Here is a 10,823-nt window from a genome sequence, read left to right as displayed (position 1 = left end):
GAAATGGTATTTATAGTTCTGATTATTTATTTTGAAGTTTGGTGTTCTATTCAACATTGAGGTAATGTGAAACGTTGACATGAAGTGTAGCGTGGATAGTAATCTCATGCGGTCACATTAGCTGATTGGCTATTTGACGTTTATTATCTTTTTCAGCAACACAGCTGTATGAGACGAGGACACAGAGCTTAACATGTTATCCAAACTCACCTGAGCTCACACTGGGAATCCAACCCGAATCTCCCATACCAAAGGGGGATACATTACCCATTTATACGCGAAAGAATTTCTTTGAGTTGATACACTTCGCGAGAATCAAACACAGAACTAGACACACAGGAAGCACCTGAATTGGTCCCTTGGATACGGGGAAGCCCCAGTTCCCATATCAAAAGTAACCTTTTGAATAGAAGTAAAGTATGATAGAGTATTGTTGCTTTAAAGAAACTACTTGGAGACCTACTTTAGGAAATAGTAGTAGAGCGATCATATCATCTTTTCCTACCCACAACCATAAGAAGAAAAGTTTTCAAACAAGAACAATATATTTCTTTGGTATGGTAACCTCAGAGAGGTCCTTAGAGTACATTTTAGCAAACTGCCAAGAAGTTTTGCGTATCCAATCCTTCCCCTTCCAATAAGAAACAACGGAGAAAAAAAATACATGGAAAGTATTCTGCTTTCTTTTTGACATTGACACAGTAGTAGAGTCTAATCTATTTCTCTCATCTTGAATCAATGGCGATTCCTTGTCTGGAGGGGAATATTGTCCTCTGTCTGCCCTCTCATACTTTAGGGGGTAAATTTGGCGCGTGGGTGGCATGTCGGGAATCCAGAGAAGCCAGAAACGCGCGCGAAGCAAAGCGATAGATGAGCGAGAAACTTGGCTTTGAGTTCTCTCTCTCTCTCTCTCTCTCTCTCCTCCGAATGTGTGTTTGGCTGTGTATTAGTGTGTGTTTGTGTGACTGAGCTAGTCGCTCTCTTCCTCCGTCGTTTTCCGTTCCTGCTTGCCTGGCTGCCGACGACCCTGGTAACGATTGGCCGCCGCCCAGAATTCTGCTCCACTATTGGCTACGTTGTGTGACGTGGGTAGACCTTCTATCTAGTATAAAATAATAATAAGGCACCGGTCGGGGTTTTGTATCTGGGAGAAGAATCCGAGCATCAGAGAGCGATTGAGCGACGAGCTGACGGCGATCGGCCATTCGCAGAAGTACCTCCTTAGCCAGCCACCGCTCCATCGACTACCACAAAGAGTACCCCTGAAAATGGCACCTAGAAGCAATCTGCGACTTCTGCTTTGTCTCATAGTGCTGGCGAGTGTTGGATATTCTGTTTCTGCCATTGACCTATCTCGACTGTACGGACACTACAATTCGAAGAGGAACGGTGAGTCTGAGGGGGACAACGTCATCACCCATGGCCGTCCCCGAAAAAAAAGCAATAAGCACTCCGGATTTTATATATATACACGATATATATGTTCTCTATCTGCACTTAATTGCACCAGAATGCACCTCTGCTGTATATATATAACTGCACTTTACTCCAAAATATGCACCGCACAAGCTTCGTGTGTCTTTTTTCTTTTTTTTTTCAAAAAAATTCTTAACTGTTTTTTGCACTTTACAACTACCACTATTATGTCTATTACCACACATTACAACTCCCCTCCCCCCACTCTACTGAAACAAAATACCAAGATAACGGAACAATACTAGAAGAATATAGGAGTCACCACTCTTTAATTAGGTCAGCCAACTACTTGATGATCTACCGGCTTTGGGAAACGAAATAATTATATTACCAAACTCGACACACTTTCCGAGTCCGATCTAAAGCTTTGTCTTTGACCGTGATGCATATAAGCTGATAAATAATGTTATTAATGAAGTGATAATTTTAACCAATTCCTGTTTTGTGACGTCCTCATATACAGACATTTTTTTTTTTAATTCTCCGTCTAACATGATACGGTGAGACCACAATGCTTTTCCCGTTTTCTAACACTTCCTTCCTGTTTATGGAATGACAAACGATCTTGTAAACATACATATAAATTGTTCGCTTTATAAATAATCGGGTGTTTATAGGGAGCGAAAGACTAACAATAGGGTCATATGGCATCATATACTTTCCGTAAGCACTCAACTGCAAGCTTTAGTAACACAGACATTTTATCAGCATAAATTGCGGCTTTCTAAACTGGAGTTAGTGACTTCTAAATGCAAATTCCTGCGATATTACGAAATAAATGTTGATTATTACACATCTTCGAAATTTCTGTCGGGAATCGAATTCATAACCTCTCACATTAAAGATAAACACTTCAACCATTTGGCCGACTTGATCCTCACGTTGAAATAACTCAACACAATCAAAACTTGACAATTTTTTTTATTCGACTTACACATTGATGGTTGTGACCCAGTTTTAAATTTGACCTATTTCTTGGTGGGTTATATGTATGTTCAACTTGATTCAAAACCCTTCGTGGCAAAAAAAAAAAAAAAAAAAAAAGTTATCAGTGGTAGGACTCGTAACTTTGAAGCGCATAATAACTCCAGTCGCGAGTCTAAATTTTATTGTTCGATTCACAATGAGCGCATATACAGTTTGTATTCGATCTCAATTAGTGGTTTAACGTCTCATACAAATTCGATGTTAAAAATTGACCTTTTAAACAACAACAAAGTTGAGTTTTATGCATTTTTGACAAACACAGTGTATCTGGCGTTTCTCGTAATCCTTCACTTTCCTCTCTTACAAGGAGTCCTTCGTTCGATCCCCGCCCATATCAGTTTGTGGTGGAAAACTTTGTGTTTGTGGGCTTTCTCGGGCTTCTTCAGTTTCCTCCGACATTACGTACCACTAAATCTTTTAGTGTTTTCCCACATTATCATTGCACTAAATTCATTAATCATTTTAGGCTAAAGTACATATTTGTGGGACGTAAAACTACATATTTCATTTCATTTTTCATCTTTCGCAACAATTGAATTCTTCAATTATCATTTTTGGTATCTATTATTAAGACCTTTAGCTTGTAAAGTATACACTCATCGCATTTATTCAGATTTCACATTCCCAAATCTTGATTTGAAAGCAGGCAGCGATGTTACATTACTATCCAAATACTATGGAATAAATATTTCTAAGGATCTATTTATAAAGCAAATATTTTGTTTTAACATTCATGGTTTCAAATTTCGAGGCCTGAAGTTCGAGCTCCGCTACTATTTATTGTGACTTCAAAACGGTTAAGTTTAAATGCTTGGATAGTACGGTATATTTGATTCCCCCTCCCCCTCCAAAAAAACACCAAAATAATCTTCTTTCTAATATTTTTACGTCAAGTTATTAGATCTAGAAAATGTTTCAGCGTTATGGTAGCGAACACGCAAAAAAAAAAAAAAAAAAAAAAACTGGTTTCTTTAAAACCAGGTATGTATAATGGTATTACGTAGTCGGTACAAATATTTAAATTTCGTTCTATGTATACCCTTTCTTTTATGCTATAATCTATAGTTACAGACTATAAAATATTGTTGATTAAAACATGACAATTTAAGGGGTTTTCTGGATATTTTCCCTTCACTTTACCGTACAAATTATTCTTGTTTCTGTATTCACTTGCGCTTATAATCTCATACATCTATATTCTCAGACATTAAGCAAGGAATAATCATCAGGATATTTCAATATCAAACACAAAATATCTGGTTATCATCATCTCATTGTCAGCATACAAACAAGCTATACTCAGAATATTGTATTTGTGCTAACTGTCACAGTTAGGGAAAAAGTTACCTGACACAATAATTTATTCCGGCGAGAATAGATAAGGGCAAAAATTTTGACTAAGCGCTTAAGAATAGTCACAAAGTATTCTTCTGATCCATCTTTCTTTCAAGTTTATTTAAATGAATTGCACAAATTATAATATTAAATATTACAATTTTTTGTTCCGCATTTGATTATATTCAGCTATGTTACAACACTTTTATAACCCCATGAATATATCTTCTCTTCTGAAAAACGTAGAGGTGAGTGATGCAAATTATTATAGTACTTTTCTTTTTCGCTGTAAATTTGAAAATATCGTATTACACGGTTAAATTACCGAACAGGTTTTCATTTTCAAAGATATTGATGAGAAAAAAATGTGTAGTCGAGTTACGATTTCTTTTTCTTCTTTCCTTTTTTCATTTTTTTTTTTTTTGTGTGTGTAATGATTATTATTAACAATTTCTTTCAAAAGTTCAATATACAATTAGTGTCAGTAGAATACTGCACTGTCAAATTAACCGGATCACAACAATCACGATATTATTTCATTGCTCTTACATTACAAATACAATCATTACTTGGAATACGCTTGACTTAAAATATATGATGGATTTGAAATAATTATATGAAAATGTGCACTAAATTTTCTTTATTTAAATTTAATGTCATCAATATTCTTTGATTTATGCATTAATGTATTATAACTGCGGTGCAATGGCAAATGGATTTACAATGATTCGCTGCCAGTTTATAGATAATTTTACGGTATTTGTTTTCGTTTAATTTTTTTAAAAAAATATTTTTGTAAAAATATTTCGTTATAGTAATTACTTCTTGTCAAACATATTCTTTAATACCCACTTAATGTACAGTAATATTCACGCATTGAAACAAATAAGTTACAAGCGAAATTGCGGGTCGAGATGGATTCTAGTTTTCTATGACCCAGTGACCTACTTTTCCTATATTCATCTATTCTTACAGGTGATATCCCTATATCCATTTTATATCTTTATTGTTTCGCCTACGGAAATCAACATATGCTTTACTAGTTATAACACACTTTATTATAGAGGAAAAGACCTGATTTTTATTTTAAAAAATACTCAAGTTACGTACTTCTCGGAACGTAACATTTTTGTATATTTGCATATAGATTTCTAATTTATTTTTATTTGTTAAAAATACTGAGATTTGAAAATAAAGTACTGATTCATGTTACAAAGTAATGGGCTTCCCACAAATTCATTGCTAGCGCAATAGCCTTCTTTACATGTGTTCATAAGTTCAAACCCTGGAGAGTGTCGGATCAAAAATTAAAGTGTTGGTTTGGGTTCCGCTTTAAGAATAGGTTTGGGTCTCTTTATATACTAGATTGGGTAAGGACACAAAGTAAAGGATTGCAAAACAACTCATTACGGTTATTAATATACAGGCTTAATATTTAGCCCGATAAAGTTTTTGCTTCTAATATTTAATTATGGAATTTGGATTCTTAATTGCTTTATTTTAGGTTCTACTTGTTTTTTTTTTTTATGTTCTTACAATATTACCATTTAGTTTCACATTTAAAAAAAAAATATTCAGCAATTTAAATTTTTCGTGTGTCCTCTTTAAGCTAGAAACAAGATAAATGAGGCATATATAACTAAATTTCACTGTAGTCGTCCAACTCTCTTGCAGTCAAGAAAGTAGTTAGATGCTTTGCTTTAATATGGTCCAAGGTTTAATAATCTATGGTAGCACGCATTTCTCTTATATGTCAGCATCGTGAGACAATTTTGGGGGAGCTTCTTAAATTAAGAGATCCCGAACTCCATTCTAGAAATTTAAAAAAAAAAAAAGGCTATCGGTTACGGAAGCCTATATACTGAACACACATCACTCAATTAAAACACAATATTTATAACCATAGTCTTTTGTAAGCTGTAAAAGCATTTATTTTAAATTCTAGCTATAATTTTAATGCAAATAAAAATACATTATTACGCTAGCTACGCGATAACGTAAACCTTCCAGATTTTTCCTCTACAACATTATTTTCATCCGTTCAGACACATGCCTCTATATTATAAAATAATATGCTTTACTTGAGTTTGATATTTAATATTTACCTATAAATCAATATGTTTTACTTAAAATTTTGAGTATAATGTGAAAGTAGTTATAACATGTTTCTATTTTACCAGTTTTTCTTTATTCTTCCTTTGTTCGTATTCCTTACCGCTACCAAATTGCACAGGTATGCATCATACTTTATGAGCCAAGATGAAATGTTATGTCTCTCGTAAGAAATGAGCATCAGGATAGCGTATTCTCGTACTGGTCTTCTCGGTTTTCCCTAATTAAACATATTTTCAATTTTTTTCTCACTCGATTTGATTTATTTTAGCGTCCGTCTTAGCAGAGAGGCTTTATGAGACGTTGACCTACAGCTTAACGTGGGCTTTCGAACCGCATGAGCACCCACCAGAAATCAAACTCGGGTCTCCCACGCAACAACATAGCGACGAGGGAGCTTAACTTCCTCTTTCAACGGACATCAAGAATAGCTGAGAACTCCTATGTACCGTACTTTATTATGAAGTACCGTTTGGCTGATATGTTTATCCTGCTTAATTTCAGTATCTATTTGTATACACAGTACTTGGGAAGTGTAGTATCCTATTTGCATTCAAACTTTAAAATATACGATTTTTGTTTTTACGCGATAACCAAATAATCACTTTAAGAGCATAAGATTTGTCTGATCTTTATTCCAAGTCGTTTGCGGCACGATTGAAGGGTGGATCAATACGGAAAGGACTTGATTTAATTTTCTGAAAAGCTTCTGTTTCCTTCATCTTTCTTTATTTATAACTTCATAAACTGTTCTGTTATTTTAAATAATTTCTCTCTGATCAACTATAAAAGAAACCTACAAAGTCAGAAGTTAAATATTGATAAATTTGCTTATGGTTACCTGAATTGATTTAACGTTGTTTGGATTTCAATTTTTTAGATTTATACGAAGATGGTAGTTTTCGTTGGTTTCATATATATCACCAACTTTTCTCTTATTGTTCCGAGAGACCTGTGTTCGATTCTATGTGGAAGTATATGTGATTTGAATCTAACGTTAATTCGTGTGTTATACAGCATACCGGATGATATGAGACTTTAAGCTTGAAAACAAACCAAAGTTGTTATTGTTCTTTCTAAAAACGTGTGTACGGCTTATTCCTTAACTTTTTATCTGTGAATAAGCTATGTAATTTTTAGTGAAATATTAAGTGAATAAGTGTGATGATTAAAAGTTATCAAATACATTTTTCACGCCTCATATAACATAACTGGAATTTGGTCTAACGTAAAGTAAAGAACTGTGGTGCTATAACCAGTAATGTGTTTACCCACCAATGGAAACGACTCAGGATCAGTTCCAACTGGGGAAATGCTGTATTTATCGTTCTAAAGCTGCTAAGCGGTTTGTGTATTCTCTTTGATTATCTGGAGAAAAAGCGGGCCACATAATGGTGCTCACTACATCACCTCGTGAACCTGCCGAACTCAAGGAAGTGTGGACCCTTTACCCCCCACATCGCCCACGGGCCATCTTTTTCTCTCCCGAATATAATTATCCTTTAAGCTTTTAAAACCTTTAGAACTAACTTCTAAGCTTTTACACTCTAATAGAGTTCACCTTTAAATTTTTGGACCAGAATAGAGTTAACCTTTAAGCTTTTAGACCCGGGTGTAGTTAACCTTTAAACTTCCAGACCAAAATAGATATAAGCTTTAATCTTTCATATGAGAATAGATTTATAAACTTTATACTTTTAACTCCCAATAAAGTTAACCTTTAAACAAAATAGACTTCATCAAGAGATATATTAAACTTTTTTAAGGCACTACCATTCAGTAACATTTATTGAGGGTGGTATATGTCCTGATCCAGCATACCAGGATCAAAATCAAATAAATACCAGATATCAAAATCAGGTTCAAAAAGACAAAAATAACGGCGATTGTATCTCGATGTGCTGACAACACACCAACAAACTATAATGCATCTGGCCAGCCATATATTTCCTGGGCTGTTTAAGAGATGTCTTCGTTTTTACTTTTCTTGTCTTGTAAGAAGTCTAGTCTTCATAGTGCAAATCATTGTCATAGTTCTTTTTCCAATATTTGGAGGTCACTTGCCTCAACTGAGAAACTTACGGTCTTCCGCGAACCTCTTCGTCTTCACGTATGATTTTTTCTGTTTCGATATCGTCCATTAACTATAGTCTCCTTCGCCCTCTCCCTCTCTTTCCTGCCACCATACCCTCTAGCACTTCCCTCATGATGCATACTGTTTCTTCTTAGTCAATGTCCCATTCAGTTTTTCTTCCTCTTCTTAATAATATATAAAATTATTCTCTTCTCGCACATCATTTCTAATACTATCTCATTCGTTTTCCGCTCGACTCAGCTAATTCTCCCCATTCTTTTCCACACCCATATTTCGAAAACTTCCAGTCATTTTTCATCATTTTTGCGTAATGTCCATGTTCTATATAGTCAAAGTGCAGATAGGATAACTAAAAAGAAACAGAGTATACTTTTCGTACAATAGAATATACTTTTCGCTTATTATACATTTCGTATAATATAATTTACTTTTTAAATATACTTTTCGCTTAATCTTGCAGTTATTTTCATTAGTAGGTTTCGTTAATAATAATTGCTTTTCTGTGGTACAAAAATATCCGTTTAAGACAGCCAAAACAACTAGGTAAATTGCTAACGTTCAGTTCATTGAAAAAAAAAGTGTCTTTTGCATTAACGTTTTTCATGAACACAAGAACCTGTATTAAAGTATGACATTACTGGAAACAATCTCTGTGAAAGAAGTGTGGAGAAAGAGTAAACACAGCTACTCGTCTTCTAAATAAATAAAGCAATAATTCAAAGTAAGCAATTGTGTGTCGAAAGCAAGTGCAATTTTACGCTAGAAAAACCTCGTTCCCAGTTCCGCTGAAAGCTTGGCTGTGTAGCGCGGAGATTGCAGACTACGGGAGTGAGAAAGAAGGCCTGTGAACCAAAATTGAATATTGGCATGGACTTGCTTTAATGCTTTTGTGTCACGAATGTGATTTCTTTTCCAAAGTTATATGTATACTATGTAGAGACAGTTGCCGTAGGTAATATAGTTAAAATATACTACAACAATTGCATCCATAGTACTCAATGCCAAATGTTTATATAAGTACTGATGTGAAAGTGAATTTTATAGAATAGTATCACCGCAAAATTTTGTTACTTTTACTGCCAACTTCTGTACATGTTCCGTCCTTCAGCTCTAAGCTCATAATTTTTATCCTCTGTAATACTGTATACCAGAAAAGTGTGAAATGTGATAACATAGCTTAGAGGGTTGTTTACGGTAGTTCAGTTGTAAAACACTGCGTTTGGTCACTATATGAGCTTTTCCCGGGCAATATTATGTGCATACAACCTTCTGCGAAATCTTCTGCTCATTTCCTAGAGCCTTCTTATTTCCCTCTCTCCCCTCTTTCTTTTCGCTCATTTAGTGGTAGAGCGTTCACCTCTGGTGTTTGGGGTCCCTGGTTCGATCAAAGCTCGCGCCAAATGAACTTTGTGGTGGACAAACTCCGTATGCGTGGGGTTTCCTCGGGGTTCTCCCGTTTTCTCCCACTTTCTTCATTCCACCATTTCATTCATATCTCATTATCACCCCCGGCGGGAGCTCATGTGGTTCGGATTCCACGTTAGTCAGTAGGTCCCTCATATAGCCTCGCTACTGAAAGGGACGATAAACTCAAAATCAACTCAACAACTCATTATCACCGTCTCCTTTAGTCTAACGAGCATACCCGTGGAATGTAAAACTCAAAAATTTCATATAATTTGTATCACTATTTGCTCCTATAATCCGTCTCAGTGAATCCTCAGGACCTTAAACAAAAGATTTCAGATAAAAATTTATCTTACGTACATAAATTTTATACTGTTACCAATATTTCATGTCAAGTCAACTCCTCAAATGGTAAATTAAATTACATCTGAAATCGCAGAAAATTAGTTAGTAAGATTCAGTGAATTTTCAATATTTTTTCCACCCCTCCTACTTTCTGTACCAGCTACAGCGCTTGTATTTGTGCATGAGATGTGTCAGGATTGATTCCCGGTGGGAGACAATCAAACGCAATACAGACGCAATACAGTGGTTCTTAACCCACATTTTAAGCTTTAAGTTTCGTCCCATTTAGAATTGTTGATGATAAAAGGTTGTAAGTACTAATCTCTTAACTTACCAATATTTTCCCACTTGTTATGATTAAGTAGTTGTATTTTATAACCAAGATAAGCTTGTTTATTACCGTTTTAAATTCCTAAAACCCCATCACAGTTGTTCTAAATTTGTAAATGATAAAATGTAAAATTTTACCAGAAATTTCTTCCATACAACCCAGGCTTTACAAGCTTAAAAAATTAAACCAGCGTTATTCATTCTTTTAGTTCGTTAATAAATTAAGTAGCTTTTAGTAGGTATTCTGTACTGATTTGCTTCTAAGCTTGAACAAAAGCGGAAGGTGCACAATACCTTATCTTTTAAGACGAGATTAAAGTTGCAATCCTGACCTAACCCAACTTTCAATTTAGAAATACATTTCACAATATCTTCTTTATGCACTTGTTCTCTAAATTGTTATTATTCGTCCAGTTTCTTTCAATTTTGGATCAAGACTATAAGGATGTTTATTTTGTAAAATATAAGTACTAATGTAAAGCTCACTCAATTAAAAAAAAAAGCGTACGTGATACTTATTACTGATCATTACTCTTCCATAAGATTATTTCATTACCCACTCCTTTAGTTTCTTAAGCTTATCTCTACCAATCAACTCTTTAGCATTCAATACTCCCATTAATATGTACAGCACAATTACATGCATAAATGTTTGAGTTCCGCTTGGCTAAATATTAATAGTTAGCATTTGTTATTCTTCATAAATAGTAAAATTTAATTCAATATATGTCACTAA

The 10,823-nt window shown here is 34.6% G+C and overlaps 1 protein-coding gene across 1 annotated transcript in view; it reads left to right on the top strand.

The window, feature by feature from the left end:
- The first annotated feature begins 1,133 nt into the window (after positions 1 to 1,133).
- Positions 1,134 to 10,823, top strand: part of LOC145690280 (IDLSRF-like peptide) — a 410,300-nt gene continuing 400,610 nt past the window's right edge. Inside the window, exon 1 of the mRNA XM_081765035.1 lies at positions 1,134 to 1,389. Coding sequence (XP_081621161.1) covers positions 1,269 to 1,389 — 121 coding nt within the window. The 5' untranslated portion in view covers positions 1,134 to 1,268. The remainder of the gene's footprint in view (positions 1,390 to 10,823) is intronic.

This window comes from Thermobia domestica, chromosome 7 (assembly GCF_964235325.1).
Source record: "Thermobia domestica chromosome 7, izTheDome1.hap1.1, whole genome shotgun sequence".
Lineage (NCBI taxonomy): Eukaryota > Metazoa > Arthropoda > Insecta > Zygentoma > Lepismatidae > Thermobia > Thermobia domestica.
The sequence above is the reverse complement of the archived record's forward strand: the minus strand, read 5'-3'. Positions and strand labels throughout refer to the sequence as shown.